Genomic DNA, 17,230 nt, shown 5'->3' with positions numbered 1-17,230 from the left:
TCCAGTCTGGGCGACAGAGTGAGACCCCAACTCAAAAAAAAAAAAAAAAGAACTTGCCAATGTTCCCAGTGATCTCCACTTGACTAAATTGAATGGCCCTTAGCCCAGCCTCATCCTGCTTGGTTTGTGAACAGCATTGATCACAGCTTGTGACCATGTTTTCTCCTGGAAACACTTTTTCCATTTAGCCTCCAGAACTCTAGACTTCTAATCGCCTCCCATTGCCGCGGCTACTTCTTTTTAGTTTCCACTGATACTGCTCTTCTTCTTCCTATCTTCTTAACATTGGCTCATTTCTTGAACATCTTTTCTATCACTTTCTTTTGGAGTTCTCATTCAATTTTTAAATTTTACAAATCATCTCTATCTGACACCTCCAAAATTTGTTATCTCCAACCTTTTCTTGTCCTCAAAACTCCCAACTAGCACACTCAACTGCCTGCTCCATGTCTTCATCTTGAAGTCCAATAGATAAATTTTAGTATGTCCAAAAACAAAATCCTGATTCTTCCTCAAGAACTTACTCCACCCTTATTCTTCCCCATGTTAGTTCATGGCAGCACCATTCTTTCTGTTACTCAAGCCCCAAATCTTGGAGTCATTCTGACTCCTCTTTTCCTTTCACAACTCCAAAAGCAATCTGTTGAAGACATTACTTTGGCTGTACCTTCCAAATTTGTATGGAATCAGAACATTTCTCACCATCTTCCCCACTATCTCCAGTGTCATGCAACTGTCTTATGTATTATGGTACTAACTTGCTAGCTGATCTCCTCTTCTACTTTTGCCCCCTAGAGTCTATTCTCGTCACAGCCACTGGAATAATCCTATTAAAAGAGATGTCAGACCATGTCACTGCCTTACTCAAAATCTTTTAGTGATGTCTATTTCTCTGAGAGTAAAAATTGAAATCTTACAGGCAGAGCTGTAAGTGACTTTACTTCCCTTCTCTTCTTGCTCACCATGTTCCAGTTTCACTGGCCTCCACACTGCTCCTTGATTGTACTGGGCATGCCTCCACCTCAGAGCCTTTGCACTGGCTGTTCCTTCTATCTGAAGTATACTTCCCCCAGGGATCTTCAATGTATCCCTCCATGCTTGCCAGTCTTTGTTAAAATATTATCTTCTCAGCGAGGCCTACACCAACCTCAACATTTACAACTGCAATCTCTCCACCCCACACTCCTGATACCTCCACATGCTTTCTTTATCTTTATTCATGGAACTTTTTGATTATTGACTGTCTCTCCCATAGAATATAAACTTCATGAAGTCAAAAATTTTTGTCTGTTTTGTCCACTGATGAATTCTCCTAGAACAGTTCTAGCATATAATAGATGCCCAATACATGCTCATTGAATATATGAGTGAGTAGATTTTCACTTCATGGAGAGTTCACATTTATTATTTTTCCATCACTCCAAGCCATCAAAAATTCAACCCAAACTTACATATCACTTTTACTTCAGACAGCATGCATTCAGTTATTCTATAAAACTCTGGATGTTTCTTATATGCCAGATCCTAGGGAGGACTATCCACATATAAAGATTAAATAGGATATAGTGCCTACCTTTGAGATCCTAGGAAAATTCCAGTTCTTTCTTTTTCCTGGTTAGGCCTTCTGACCTGAGTTCAAAGTATTCTTTCTTAACATGAATGTAGTAGAGCATCATTTGAGATATTTTCTTCCATTTTAAACCCTCTGTTCACGTGTTGTAAGTTCTCAGCTCAGTGAATATTTCCAGACAGACCAGGCAAGGACCATTCTCTGGAATTTAGCATGCTGGGTCCAGGTATTCCAATTCACAACCACCAAGGCTTATTGATCATATATAGTAATATGAGTTCATATTTCCTTTTCATTACTTACTTGGCAGCTTCCTCATCATATTACCTGATCATCTGTCTTTCTGGCATTCCTTTTCCATTAGTTGTGAGATTTTGACAGGCAAAGATTCCTAGTGAGTTATACTGACAACTTTCTAAGATGCGAGTAATAGAAAGCCAATTTAAACTAGCGTGAAAGTTCAGGGGCCACTTGATTCGGGAACTCAAAGTCTTCAGACCTCGGTCTTTCTTCATCTGTAAACACTCTTTTCCCCTTGTTGACCATATTCTAAGGCTCCATATGGTAGCAGATGTCCACCAATGACTCCAGACTGGTAGAAAAGAGAAGACCTATCTTCTTCAAAAAGTTAAGAGACTGGCCTGACTCTCAGTGGCTCAGATTCAGTTACATGTTTACCTCTGGATTTGAGAATAAATATCAAAAGAAGAGGAACTGTGTTGGGTGGCCAAAATTAGCTAATGTTAATTTTTTTTTTTTTTTTTGAGTTGGAGTCTCACTCTGTCACCCAGACTGGAGTGCAGTGGCACACTCCCAGTCACTGCAGCCTCGACTTGCTGGGTTCAGGCAATCCTTCCACCTCAGCCTTCCAAGTAGCTGAAACTACAGGCGCACGCTACCATGCCCGGCTAATTTTTGATTTATTGCAGAGATGAGGTCTCGCTAAGTTGCCCAGGCAGGTCTCGAACCCACAGGCTCAGGTAATGTTCATCTCAAAGATGGACTTAAGATCCTCAGCTTTGCTTATTTTTCAAGGTGTCTTCTCACACCACCTGTAGACAGATGGTCATTCTTACTAGCATTTTTCTTTTTTTGTCTCTGGCCTTTGTGACTGTTTCAATCACCTCATATTCACCCAATTGATAAGGAGGGATTCCTGCCCTAGGGCAATGTGTATGACTGAACACATAACATACAACACAACAAAATAAACAACATTGACAGCAGTTTATTAGTCACATATTCTTAAACAGCCCAGGGGAGGAGGACACTGTGCCATGCAGGGCCACATGACGGTTGCATTTGGAAACAGAGTGAACAGTAAAGGGCTGTGGAAGGCACATTGTAGAGTCAAGAGGGTATGGTGCCCCCTGGTTTCCGTGGAGAAGATGTGATTGGCTTGTTTGAATAATTCTACCAGTTGGCAGGGAACTGAAGCATGCTACTCAGGGATAAGCAGAAACTGTGCCTGGTCCTCTTGATAAAGAGAGCTTTTTTTTGGCTAAAGGACCTTATCCACAGGAACAGAGTGGGAAGGACAACTTACGAGTAATCTATTCAAGGGCCTCCCAATTTTACTAGATGTTATACAGCACATTATGTTGGACCTTCCTATTAGGCCTTATACCATAGAGACCTGCAAAAGGTTGTATATAGTTCTACGAACCTTTTCCCAAATAGACTTTCCTTAAAGTCTCGAAAGTGGAATACCTGCCTTTCTTTCCTGTGCACCTCTTTTGCAGGTAGTTATACCCATCCTGGCCAATGAGAAGAATTGCCTAGACTGGCCCCAAATGGTGTTTCAGGATGTCTGGCGGCATGCCCACAGCCTCCAGTGTGATCTCTTGGTTATCCTTGAGCAGGTGAAGGGGAAAACGCTGCTGCCTCTTCCAATAGGCTCAGAAAAAATGGAGTTTGTGGATTCCAAAAGTGAGACAGTGTAAGTACCGCCAGCCTAGCCATATGGGCCTCTAAGATATGGGAGATGCTAGTTTGTTGGAATATTTTCCTTATTACTTTTTTTGTTCCTGACTCTGCACATCTCCTCACGCTGCACACGAGCCACTGTCCGCTCTGTTTGCCAACATCCTCAGATTGTGTGTTTGCGCTGATTACTTCCCTTGCCCCAGTCCCTCTGCCCGAAGTCTCTCAAGGCTATTACAGCCACATAGCCTTTTTTCTGTTCAGAATCATTTCAAGTCTGAGACCAGTCACATTGGATTTCAGTATTTTGCTTATCGGGATAGTGTCTCATCATTGGCAAAGACCCAGGTCCAGTCTGGGAGGCAGCCACAACTCTCCCCAGCATTTACTCAGTACATAATGTCACAAAACTAACTCTGGTGACTCTTGTTACAGTTCCAGGCTCCTTCCCTAGCAGCTGATGACTTGTTTCAAGTCCCAGGGACTTGTTTTTTCTTTTTCAAATAAAAACAAATCTGACTTTGTTGGGTGGGAATTTAAGTCCATGCATCCTATCCCTGAGTGGGCATTACGATTCCATCCTCCTCTACTTCTAGAAGTTATATTCATGATCAGCTTCCACTTAACATGCTGGCTTTGAGTTGTCTATGTTTCCTTTGTTTGGGGATTTTTTTTTTCCTTTCAAGACAGGCTATGTATATAAATAATATATTTTGTTATATTTTAGCCAGCCTCTCTCTCTCTCTCTCTCTCTCTCTCTCTCTCTCTCTCTCTCTCTCTCTCTCTTTCTCTCTGATGGAGTCTTGCTCTGTCACCCAGGCTGGAGTGCAGTGGCATCATCATAGCTCACTGCAGCCTCCAATTACTGGGCTCAAGTGATGCTCAATGTCTGCTTCCCGATTACCTGGGATTACAAGTGGCAACAAGTGGCAATCTTACATGAGCTCAGTTTGCCACATTGTCAGGAGTTTTCCAGTGTATTAGTGTCAGTGTGGTATACTTAGCATCCATGATTTGATCTGAAGAATTAGTAATGCATGTAACAGCAAGGTACTTTATAATGAGTTTTTTTTTTATTGGAAGCAATTTGCTACATATATAACTTGATGTAATTTCCCAGCTAACTGAAAAGCTTATTGTTTAATAAAAATATCCAATTTTCAAAATACATAAATTTACTCTTTTTCTAGTCCCTTTACATTTTAACTTAATAACATTCAGTGTGTGTATATAATCATTGCTGAATTTGTCTTCCTTTGTTCAAATTTGTTAATTTCCCAAAAGACTGAATCATTTTAGGGAGGTAAGCATCTTCTTCCTTTAACACCTTCACAATCACTTGTGCCATATCATTTCTCAGCAAATATGATTTTAATTAAATTAAGTGAAGGTGGGTTTCTGACATGAAAATGTAAATGATATGCCCTCTTTGTCACTATGTCTTTGGTTCTTGCCATGTACAGTTTTGTTAAGACTTTATGAAAAAAACAACCAAATTATTATTTTTGTAGTTTTTATCCTTTTTCAAACATAGCTAAGTTTTTTTTAAGGTATATGGGGGAAAATTTGGGAATTCCAGTCTTCACTGGAAAAGTGAAGACAAATGAAATCATGATGGTGGTATTCAGGTGGCTGAGTATTTGCCTTGTGGAGAAGGAAATAACCTACTTCCTTTTCTGCTGAGGTCATAACTAAGACTAAAGTGAGGACATTACAAGGAGGTAATGCAGGTCAGGAGAGAGATAAGCTTTCTCACTGGCAGAGGCAACCTATAGATGTACTGCTTTGTCAGTTAGGGAGCTTGCTGTCACTGGTGGGATTCAGGCAAGGATTGGTGATCATCTGAATGTCCCTGCACTGACAGGACAACTTATTGACATTCAATGTTCTTAAACTAGTCTTCAGAATATTGGTGAATCCTAAATCTGTATGAATAATGTTTTATGTACACACATATTATTTTTTTCTGGGGAGAGAATATATACCTTTATTTGACTACTCAATGAGGCTATTATTAAAAAAGTTAAGAATACATGTTCAAGCCAGGCTCAGTGGCTCAGCCTGTAATCCCGTGCCTTGGGAGGCTGAGGTGAGTGGATTGCCTGAGCCCGCAGGTTCGAGACCCACCTGGGCAACTTGGTGAGACCTCATCTCTACAATAAATAAAAAAACTAGCCAGGTGTGGTAGAGCATGCCTGTAGTTCAGCTACTTGGAAGGTTGAGGCAGAAGGATCACCGGAGCCCAGCAGGTCGAGGCTGCGGTAGCCGGGAGCGTGCCACTGCACTCCAGTCTGGGCAACAGAGTGAGACTCCAACTCAAAAAAAAAAAAAAAGAATACATGTTCTAGATGGAATTTCCCACCTATTTTAAAAATATTTGGGGCTCTATTTAGGGGAATGCCCAGGGTTATGTTATCTCCACGTGTCTCAGGAGATTTCTTTTCTCTTGCATAGCTTGGATTCCATAGACAAGTCAGTCATCTACTCCATTGAGTCTGCAGTGATCAAATGGAGCCACCAAGTTCAGGTGGTGCTCAGGAGAGAGTCTTCTCAGTCACTCTTACAAGGGGATAATCCCACCCCTAAGGTGGAGTTGGAGTTCTGGAAGAGCAGGTAGGCAAAAAGGCACATGCTTAAATCCTGGGGAGGAGAAGTCTTGCAGGGAATGAAGCCAGAGTTGGTCTAGAGGAACCAACCATTGGGTCTGGTTCTTTTCTCTGGGTGTTTCTCATCATTCATAGGGTATACAGCACTGTGTAAATGGGTCAACATAGTTTGTCTATAGACTATGAGATGTACATTTTCCTTAAGGTTCAATAGTCATCCTTCTTTTCTTGGGCTACCATTAGTATGTTTTCTGACATTTCTTTAATGGCTATTTTAACTACATGTAAAATTAATCAACTTCCTTTAATATGTTTCTTTTAAGCTGTCTACTCTCTTCCTGTACAGTCGAGGCCAGATGCACATACTATTTATAAGCATCTGAAAAAAGAGAGGTGGTTTTGGAAGTTGGCTGCAGAATGGCCTCTCCTAGGTCCCAGGTCATCATTAGCGGGGTTGGAAATTTCATCATGCAGTATGCTTGCTCACAAAGGCCCCACCACCACCACCCCGCCCACCACTTCCTAGCTCTGATTTATCACTGTGCTGATAAATCTTTTACTCTGAAGGAAACACAGATGTTGGAGGCAGATGTCCCTGCCCTTGCACTGAATGGAGATTATTGGTGTCATGTGATGGGGCATGTATGTAGTGTTCCAGCCCAGTCTGCACTACCATGCTGAGACACTCCATCCTCTTTCTTGGTTTCTGACCATTCCACTGATCTATCACAGGGTCATTCTCTTAGCACCCTTGGTCCGACACTGCCTCTCTCACCCTACCCCAACCTTATTGCAAGAGCTAATGACCTCCAACTGCCAAGCTTTTGGGCAACCAGATGGTCACAGCAGTGTTTCCTGGAGCTGCCCCTTTGAACCTGTGTTCCCTTTGAACCTGAGTCAGGCTTTTGCCCTCACTGTGCTGGAAACAGATGTCCTGGCTCTTCTGAGGCAGGACTTCTCTCTTTCTGTGTGAGAGTGGGTGAGCACAGTGTGACTTGTATCTCCTGATGCTCCCCCGGATTCACCCTTCTCTGTGATATTGCAGGTATGAGGATCTGGAATACATTTATAATCAACTGAGGACAATAAAGGTGAAAGCTATGGCTGTGCTCCTGGACAAGCTTCAGAGCAGCTACTTTCCCGCTTTCAAAGCCATGTTCAGAAACGTTGTAGCAGGTGAGGACCAGCAAGTGTTGTTCACTGACTCACATTTCTTATTGAGCGATGCATTTACTTCTCTCTGTCTGTTTCAGCTGCTTCAAGTCCTTATAACCTCCCAACCTGACACAATACAGAATGGTGGCAAGAGTACCAAATCTAGAAGCAGGAGAGCAACTAAATAGAACTGCACTGTCTGCAGTTCCACAACTGTATGACCTTGGGCAAATTCACTTAACCTCTCTGAGCTTTAGTATGTACCACAGTTATGGTGCACACATTCACCCTAATTTTCTGGGCTCTTATGAGATAATAATCGTGGAAAAACTTTACTGACTGCACTTCACTATACAAATGCATGTTGTTATCTCTCACCTCTGGGATTCAGGTCCCTCCACTTCTGGCTCCATGAGTAATCTCTATTTCATTTCTAGCTCCATTCTGATTTTTCTGTTCCTACTGTTAGATGGGACTGCAATTTCTTGGCCATCTAAGCACCAGACAAGATCAGCTCTTATCAAAATTGCAAAGCCAGCAAAGTCTATGTTAGAAGTAGGTAAATTTTTTTTCAGGGCTCCTTCTCCCCTCTTTGGTGCACTGTGCTTCTTCTCCCTTTTTCCTATCAAACCTCCTCCTTGCTCTTCATTACTGTAGGTCAAAATGTGCTTTTAAAGGTATTTACAATTTCATACAGCGTAAGCTTAATCTAATCAGTAAGCCATTAGATTCATTGAAGTAATTCTGTTTATCCATAGTTTCTTTTCTTTTCTTTTTTTGCTAAGTTGTTGGTTCAAATTTTATGGCACTTGGATGTTATTTCTGATCTGATAGTGAAGCTGGCAATGGACTTTGAATTTTTTTTAAAACTCTGAACATTTTTCATGTCTGTTAAGTGAAGTACATATACTTTTTAATTAAAATTTGTTGATTTGTTTGTTTTTACAATCTTTTCAATTTTACTTTATTTATTTTTAAGATTTTTTTAGGTTAGAAAATATAGTTTATTTAGAAAGTAAATTAGAGAGAGGGAGAAAGGTGATTCACCTTCCCAAGGTAGGGGAGGGGGCCAAAGCTTAAGAAAACATGGCTTGGTCATAGCTCAAAGAGCACATGGCCACACCATAGCTTAGCAAGGCAATGGCAGTGATGGTCTCACAATAACCTTCAATTTTATTATAAAAATACACACTCAGCAAAGATTGTCATGAAGTCACTTCTCGACTCTGCTCACATTCAGCTCTTGCTGTTGAGCAGCTTTCTTTGCTTTTATTACCTTGATGAGTTCTTTATACTATTTCACACATCTTTTTGTGTGTGGTCTACCAGACACTAAGCAGTGATTTTCAAACATTTTTCCCCTCCCAGAACTCTTTCTTTAAATGCAATCTCCCATGTAAATCTACAATGTAAAACTAATCAATGCATATTTGCTCTGTGAAAGAGGGCAACATCTGTGTCCAGAGCCTATTGGCTGATCCTGCATCACACCTTCCCTCCTTATGTCATGGAGTTTGCAAACCACTTAGCTAAAGGAATACAAGTTCCGGTGTTCAAACTTCTGACACCAGCTATATAATAGAGGAGAACTGACATAAGTTGTTAGTCTTTGAGGTCTTTCTGGGCCCTAAAAATTTCATCACAGACACTGCTCTGAAAGCACATAAAGCTGACTTGCAACAAGATGTCTCTTGAGGCCCCAGTTTACTGCTTCACTGAAAGATTTTCTGTGTCCCAGTGGAATCAACCTTTGTTCCCAATTTACACTTCAATTCAAATGAATAGGCATCCCCAAAAGTGGTATGTGTATCCCCATTGGTGTGAGAAATAACCAGGGAAATGTATAGACAGATTTTTTTTTTTAAAACGGGTTCAAGGGTAAAGATCCTGTTTTGAGCAAGTGATAGCAGTTTCTCATTTATAGTAGTGATTTAAAGTTTTCATTTTGTATAATTTAGTTATTAATAGGCTAAAATAGGAGTCAACTTAGAGAAAAAGATTAATTAAGCAATACAGTAGTAAATTGTACACATATAAAGGAGGTATGCAAAATACTTGAAACTGGAGGCTATGAAATATCACATGTAGTAAAAATATGAGTTGGTTATTTAGTGCTCAAATATACTTTTCACATTAATAGGTTAAGACTCTAATCATTCGCATGGGTTAATAGTTATAAAAGATTCATTTCCCTAGGCCAGCTTGAAAAAGCTCTTTGAAATGAAATAAGAAAAAAATGCTATCATTATAATAGTACCAGATAAACACTACTATTAAAGTAGTAATTCTTTAAATATGAAACTCAATTCTGGTGATGGAAGAAAACAAAATGTGATTAGAGGTGTTAAGTAGACTTGGTCAGAAAATTTGGCAGGATCTTTGAAGCTGGTGAATGATTTTCTCATTTCTAATTTAATTTCAGAGCATTTGGCTTTCTTTGTCCTAAATAGATGTATTATGTGCATTATTCTTATTAGTTGTGGCCAGGATAGTTCATTGGCTTGCTGATGAACTGAAGTGAGGGATAGGGAAAGAAATATTTCTGGATTAGTGGGCATGAATGGGAAAACAGTGAGAAATAAAAAAGGAAATTAAAAGGATGGAGGAAAATATGTGGGAACAAGATTGTATGAAGTGGAATGGACTGGACAATAAATTACCTTGGAAAACAGCAACAGTCTCCTTGAGGACAAAGAACAAGGGCAATAAGGACTAATTAGAGAATTCTCTTTTCTCAGACAGGATTGGTGTAGTACAACTTGGTTGCCAATTATCCCAGTCCATTTGTGCTGCTATAATAGAATACCATAGACTGAGTAATGTATAAGAACAGAAATTTATGTCTCATTGTTCTGGGAGCTGGGGAGTCCAAGATCAAAGTGCCAGAAGGTTCAATTGCCTGGCGGGGGCTACTCTCTGCCTCCATGATGATGCCTTGTTGCTAGATACTCTGAAGAGGAGGAAGGCGGACGGGCAAGGGACAGAACTCTGTGTGGTGCCTCTTTTGTAAGAGCCTTAATCACATCATTCACAAGGGAGGAATCCTCATGGCCTAATCACCTTTTAATACCATTACATTGACCATTGAGTTTCCATACCTGAATTTTGTAGGGACCATATTCAAACCATGGCACCACTCAAGGAACTGTGTGAGTCGGTGTATGGAAAAGAAGGCAAAGTTTGAGCTGTGCTGTAGCCAACATGCACTGGTTTGCTGTGGCTTGTGAGAGGCCGCTTCTTTTTCTTTTTTGTGTGTGTATATATTTCTTTCTTTTTTTGTTTTTGTTTTTGTTTTTTTGAGCCTGGGTCTCACTCTGTTGCTATTCTGGAGTCTAGTGGCACAATCACAACTCACCACAGCTTCAACCTCCCGGGCTCAGGTGTTCCTCTCACTTCAGCTTCCCAAATAGCTGGGACTACAGGTGTGCATAAACATGCCCGGCTAAATTTTTTTTTTGTAGAGATGAGGTCTTGCTGTGTTGTCCAGCTTTGAACTCCTGGACTCAGCAATTCTCCAACCTTAGCCTCCCAAAGTGCTGAAATTACAGGCATTAACCATGGGCACAGCCCCCAAATTGTCACTTTTAAAAGCCCTCTCTGATCATTGTGATACTCAGAAATTTGTAAATTAGTACTTGGTCTTTTAAAAAAAAAATTGTAGAGATGGAGTCTCACTATATTGCCCAGGCTAGTCTCAAACTCCTGGGCTCAAGCAGTCCTCCCAGATTGGCCTCCCAAAGTGCTAAGATTATAGTTTTGAGCTACTTCCTCCCCGGCCTGCATTTCTTTTTAACCCTCCCATTCCCTTCACCCATGCATCTCTCAATAAAACTAGATCAGTAGCTTAAAATAAGACATGGTGGGAATATTTACACCGTAGAAATTGGCAAATGCTACGTACAAAGGCATTTGTCCCCCCAAAGAGCCTATTGATAAATATTTGCCAACAGATCACTGGACATCACTTTGTCACCACTGTTTATATTTACATTTTTAAAAAAGATATGAAGTCAACTCTGTCCATCTCTCTTTCTTCATTTGTCTTTTCAGTCAAGGCTATTGCATCCTGGACTGATGATCAACCCTGTTTTCTCAAATATTGTGCTCTTAAAAATCAAGGCAGTGACTATTAGAATAATTTTAAAAGATTCTGCTTTTTTAAAAAAGACTTCCAAACAAGGAGTCATTAAGATAAAGCTTCTCTGGCATAATGGTCGCAGCCTCTTTTCCCTCACAGCACATATGAAAGCCAGAGCATATGCTCATTAGAATGGCTGCAGAATTCTGAAATCACCCATCCCAACACAATGATTCAAATACACACCTTCAGCACCACCACTGAAGAGTCACTGCTCTAATCAATGTACTGTGACATTTAACTTTGTAAAAATTCAATTTACATATTGCTTCCCACAATCTCACTTGGGATATCAAGTATAAACGTGCATATCAACATACTCTTGTGTAAGGGGTGTCTCACAACCACCAAGCCAGGGGTTCAACATAGTAGACTTGGGGTCATTTTCCTTTTGCTAGGCTGTACAGGGATGGTCAATTCATGGGATGACCCTAGGCAGCTTATAAAGTGGGAGTACTAAAGCTACCTTGCAGGGCTTTACAGAGATAGTGCATGTCAAATGAGTCGAACTGCTCCTATAGTACTGAATCTGATTGCTAAATAGTATGTATTTTGAGTTTCCTTTAGCATGATCCACATAACGCTTACCTAAGAACATCTGCTGTCCTATGATATCTCTGATGATCTTCCAGAACAGAACCAGTCATTATAAACCCTTCCTTCCAGTTTGTCCAAAGGGCTTTTGCATTCCCTCCAAGTTGCTATGCTGATATCAGCATCCAGTGCTGCTGGGTTTCCTACCTTCCCTCTCAGTTTCCCTATGATGACTGGTTAAAGGTCCTTCTTGTTTTTTGACTGTGTTCACAGGAGATAGTAGGAGATTTTCCTGGCTTTGAAAACCAGCAGAACCTTACTCTAATCAGTCTGTGCTATTTCTCTATGTCCTGTGACTTCTTCTTTACAAGAGTTCAGCGAGACTTTTTATTCATGAAAGAATACTCATCAGATACACTATCCTTTTTCAAGTGCTTGCTTTGATTCAGGCACTGTGGTAGTTGTTTATGAGGTTTCCATTTGTATTGCTTTCAGTCTTTACAAGAACCTTTTAAATTAGCTACCTTAAATAGTTAGCATATTTTTGAGGCTCAGAGAGCTTAAATGTGCCCAAGGTCATAGAATTTTAAGTGTCTGGGTCAGCATTTGAAGGCAGGTCCTTCTGATTCTAAAACGTGTCCTCTGCCATCTATTTTGTATTGTCTTGGAGACATCAGTAGCAAAGTAATTAGCAAATATTTACTGCATGGTATATCTACTACACACCCAGCACCAGACTGTGGCTCAAAGCATCAGGGAGAAGTTCACACAGAGAAATGATGTAAGGAAGAACTCCTCAGACCATTATCCCAGTTATCCTGGGCTCTCCAGATTGCCATATTTCCTCTTAAGAGGTAGAAAGTTTCTGGAAGCAGCCTTCTTTCTGCTTTCTCCATTTAGGAAGAAATTACCTTCATTGCTTTGCAGAACCTTCACTTCTCAGGGACTAGGGCTCCAACAGTTAGGTATGAGGCTCAAGCAGGAAATAGTGACTGTTTCCAATTCCTTCTAGCTCTGGCCGAGGCGCGGGACATCCATGTGCACCTGGTACCACTCCACCGCCACCTGGAAACCCTCGAAAATGCAGAGTTTCCAGAGGTGAAGTCCCAGCTGCACCCCCTGCTCCACGTGGTCTGCCTGATTTGGGCCACATGCAAGTGCTACCGCTTCCCAGGGAGGCTGACTGTGCTGCTCCAGGAGATTTGCAACCTTCTCATCCAGCAGGTGGGCCACCCTACAACTCCCAGCAACCTCTCCCTGGGGGCTGGTTGGCACCAAGTCACAGGAAAGAATTGAGTGTGCATTTTTTCCAGCAGGGAAATAATTACAGTCCAAAGAGTTCTCACACTTGAATAAAGGTATTTTACTCTCACAAGTCAATACTTCACAAAGACATTTTCAGTAATATTAGAACACCTGGAAGACGCAGTCTTTCTTTCCCCTTAGTCTAAGAGTGGAAGAGTAGTACCAATATTCTTGGTAGAGGAGTTGGTAAGTCAGTAGTAAAGCCCAGCAATTAAGAATGAAGCAATTAAGAATGAAGCCTCAGACCAGGCACAGTTGCTCACACCTGTAATCCCAGTACTTTGGGAGACCAAGGCCTGAGGATCATTTAAGGCCAGGAGTTCAAGAACAGCCTGGGCAACATAGTGAGACATCATCTCTTCAAAAAATCAAAAAATTAGCCAGGGAGGTGGCACGCACCTGTAGTTCCAGCTATTCAGGGGGCTGAGGTGGAAGGATCACCTGAGTCCTGGAGGTCAAGGCTACAGTAAGCTATAGTCATGACACTGCACTCCAGCCTGGGTGACAGAGTGAGACTCTGAATAAGAAAATAATAACAATAATGCAGCCTCAGACATCAGGCGATCCTGTACCAACTCCAACTTCTCTACTTATCAGCTGTGTGCCAGGATAAGTCACTTACCTGTCCTGTCCCTCACTCTTTACCTGTATATAACAGTGAAAAGAAGACCTATCTCTGTTTGGGTTGCTGGGTGATTGTGAGGCTTCCATGTACAATGCATGGCCCTGCACATGTTGAGAACTTGGTACCCACAAGCTGTTGAGAAGCAGTTTCTTAGATTACGTACTTCGTGCTCCTTTTCCTTAGGGACACTTATAGCACCAAACAAGGCAGTGTAAACCTTGAGGAGTGTATCTGTAAACAGAACTAGAGTCCTTAAAAAAGTTTTGGTGCTCTTACCCCCAAACTGACTTATTTTGCCACTTTGGAGCTGTGACCCTGAGAAAACAATGAACAAGCTTAGAAAGTAGCTAATAGTAACTGACATCTATGGAGCTCATGGCAGGATGCAAAACGTTGTTACATTCATAATCTTGGTCATTATCAGATAAACTCTGAGAGGTGGGCAGAGAAGGTCTCCTTATTTATTAGTATTATCTAAAAATGTGAGCTAAGTCTCAGGGAGATTAACTGACTTGCCCAAGGACATCCAAACCAAGACATGAACCCAGGTGGATTGACTACTAGGCCAGTGCTTTTACCATCATTCCATATTTACCAGCCAGAACTATTTGGCTGAAAGTGTAAGAAAACCCAACCAAAAGTAGTATCAGCAAAAAGAAAACATATTGGCTCATATACCTTGAAAGTCCAAGGTGGCCGGACTCAGTGGCTCAGCCTGTAATCCCAGCACTTTGGGCGGCCTAGGTGAGTGGATTGCCTGAGCCCACAGGTTTGAGACCAGCTCAGGCAAATTGGCGAGACCTTGTCTCCACAATAAATCAAAAATTAGCCAGGTGTGGTAACGCACAACTGTAGTTCCAGCTATTTGGAAGACTGAGGCCAAAGGATCACTGACACTCAGCAGGTCGACACTGGGGTGGCCGTGAGTGTGCCACTGCACTCCAGCCTGGGTGATAGAGTAAGACTCCAACCCAAAAAAGAGAAAGAAAGAAAATCCAAGGTAAGGCTGACTTCAGCCCTGACTTGCAATATGGCCTTAGATGACGTCAAGGGCCCACTTATCTCTGCTTCTCCCTGTGGTGGTAAAGGTAGCCATTTTACAGCTTCAGCTTCCCAGTTTTCCAGGTGCAATTATCTTAAAGAAAGGAACATAATTATCATAAAGAGAATTCTTACACTCGAATTATTTTACTATCAAAAGCCAATAAGTCACAAAAGAACACCTGGAAATGAACATCTGCTGCAGCCCCAGCTGGCCCAGCAAAAGTCTTATTGTGTTTTCTCCTCTCTTATTGGTCACCTGCTCATTCCTGAGCCATGACTTGGGCTACAAAGATGATTTAGCTCAACCCCAGGTCCCAATCCACCTGTGGAACAGAGAGTCAGCTATTTTCTCTATTATCCTTGTGAAAAAATATTTCTTGGGCAATGATTCACTTCAGAGGTGGTGTTGGCAAAGTTATGAGATGGCTTGCATCTGCAGGCAAACTCAGTGACACTAATCTGTTTGCATACCAGGCCTCTAATTATCTCAGTCCAGAAGACCTCCTGAGAAGTGATGTAGAAGAAAGTCAGAGGAAACTACAAGTGGTCTCGGACACCTTGAGCTTCTTCAAGCAGGTGTTTCAGGACAGAAGGGAGAATCTTCACACTTACTTCAAAGAGAATCAGGAAATCAAGGAGTGGGATTTCCAATCTTCTTTGGTCTTTGTACGATTGGATGGCTTCCTAGGACAACTGCATGTGGTAGAGGTAAGTGTGCTTGTCAGCGCAGGCTCCCAGCCCCAAACAGGAGCAAGTAGTCCAGGGATTCAAAGAGTGGATTAGGAAAATGCACAACACAACCTGATAGCCAACCCTCCATTGGTTGGAATAACTCATAATGTGGGTTCAGTAAGTAGTTGTCATTTGGATTGATAATTATTTTAATGGTGATTAGAGTAGAAGTTTAGGAAATTCTGATAATAGGCCCATTTAGAAAGAAGGCCCAAGGAATCAGTCAACTAATTCAGTTGGTTTGAAAATTGAGAAGATACAAGACTTTTTCTTTTGATTATTTTAATCCTCAGAATTTAATATGGTTAACAGGTCTTTTAACATTTTGCAGCTATGAATTTGCTGATTAATCTTTGAGGGAAGGGTAATGAACATAATAAAATAAAATGCATACTTAAACAGATTTGAAAAGTTGAGGGTTAAGTTCAATATTAGGACAAGGACCAAGAAGTCAGAGAAGGAATGAGAATCGTGTCCCCAACCATTATTAGTAGAGCTTTGGGGAAAGAAAGCTGTGCTGGAAAGAAGCTACTATGAACAAAACAAACCAAGGAATGACAAGGATAAGGGAATATGAGATTGACTCTGTTTATTTCAGTTAAAAAAATGTTGATCCAGCATAAACTGCATGCCAGGCTCTGAGCTAGGTACTGAGATGACTGTAATATGATTCTGTCTGTAAGAAGCTTGTGGACCTATACCCATCTCATAGGAGATGATAGAGTGCCAGAGGAGATCTGGAGACAGGGAAAGACACAGAATCAGGACACTGTAGTGAAGTATACTGAATGTCATAATAAAAGTGAAATGGGTGTGTTACTGGGCGCAAGAAAGAGTGGCCCCTAACTGAGCGGGGCTTTGGCCAAAAGTGGGGATCACAAGAGGTGATCAGTTTTGAAATTGGAATAGGAATTTGCCAGGGAAAAAGAAGAGATGGGGAAGGGTACAAGATGGAAAAAATGTATGACAGAGAAAGCCAGAAGCTTGATCTTACGAAAGGTACACCTTAAATCCTTCGTTGGAATCACCAATGGTGTAAATAATTGATTATGTAGCTTTATCCTAAATGCCTCTTTCTCCCTCACAGTTCTTCATCACAGTTCTTGATGCACACACCACCTGCCTCATCCCCCTGTGCTCTTTCTTCCTCTCATCTCCAGCATCAACTGTTGCTGTTGTTTAGCTGAAGGTGAGGGAAGTGAGGGACACTCAGTCTCCAACCTGCTCCTGACCTGGGATGGCCACAGAGAAAGAATTGCCATCACAGCTTTGTAGTGGTCACACTTGTGAGTGCTCCAGCCCTGGAGATAGCAGCAGAGCAGGGCTTCAAAATGACTGTCTGGGCAGGATACACAGGCATTGTCAACACATGCTAATGATGTGACTTTGCATATAGACAGCTATTCTAACATTAGGACACCTAATCTGCAGGATCTATTCAGTAAATATAAGCAGCAATGGACACCAGCCTCCCTGGAGTCATTACCCTGGCAATAAGTCCTCTCGAGGGCTGCTGCTTCTTTCTGAAGCAAGGGCACAGATGCATGAAACGCAGTTGCCCCATTTAATTAAAGGATGACTTGAATGTCACCAGGCTC

The 17,230-nt window shown here is 41.5% G+C and overlaps 1 protein-coding gene across 1 annotated transcript in view; it reads left to right on the top strand.

Annotated features, from left to right (window-relative positions):
* Positions 1-17,230, top strand: part of LOC103262320 (dynein heavy chain 9, axonemal-like) — a 99,930-nt gene that overhangs the window by 6,314 nt on the left and 76,386 nt on the right. The window contains exons 2-6 of the mRNA XM_008059934.2: positions 3,313-3,509; positions 5,948-6,106; positions 7,145-7,275; positions 12,939-13,150; positions 15,375-15,608. Of these exons, the coding sequence (XP_008058125.2) occupies positions 3,313-3,509; positions 5,948-6,106; positions 7,145-7,275; positions 12,939-13,150; positions 15,375-15,608 (933 nt within the window). The remainder of the gene's footprint in view (positions 1-3,312; positions 3,510-5,947; positions 6,107-7,144; positions 7,276-12,938; positions 13,151-15,374; positions 15,609-17,230) is intronic.

The sequence above is a fragment of the Carlito syrichta genome, unplaced genomic scaffold (assembly GCF_000164805.1).
Source record: "Carlito syrichta isolate Samal-C Ts95f unplaced genomic scaffold, Tarsius_syrichta-2.0.1 Scaffold304447, whole genome shotgun sequence".
Classification (NCBI taxonomy): domain Eukaryota; kingdom Metazoa; phylum Chordata; class Mammalia; order Primates; family Tarsiidae; genus Carlito; species Carlito syrichta.
The sequence above is the reverse complement of the archived record's forward strand: the minus strand, read 5'-3'. Positions and strand labels throughout refer to the sequence as shown.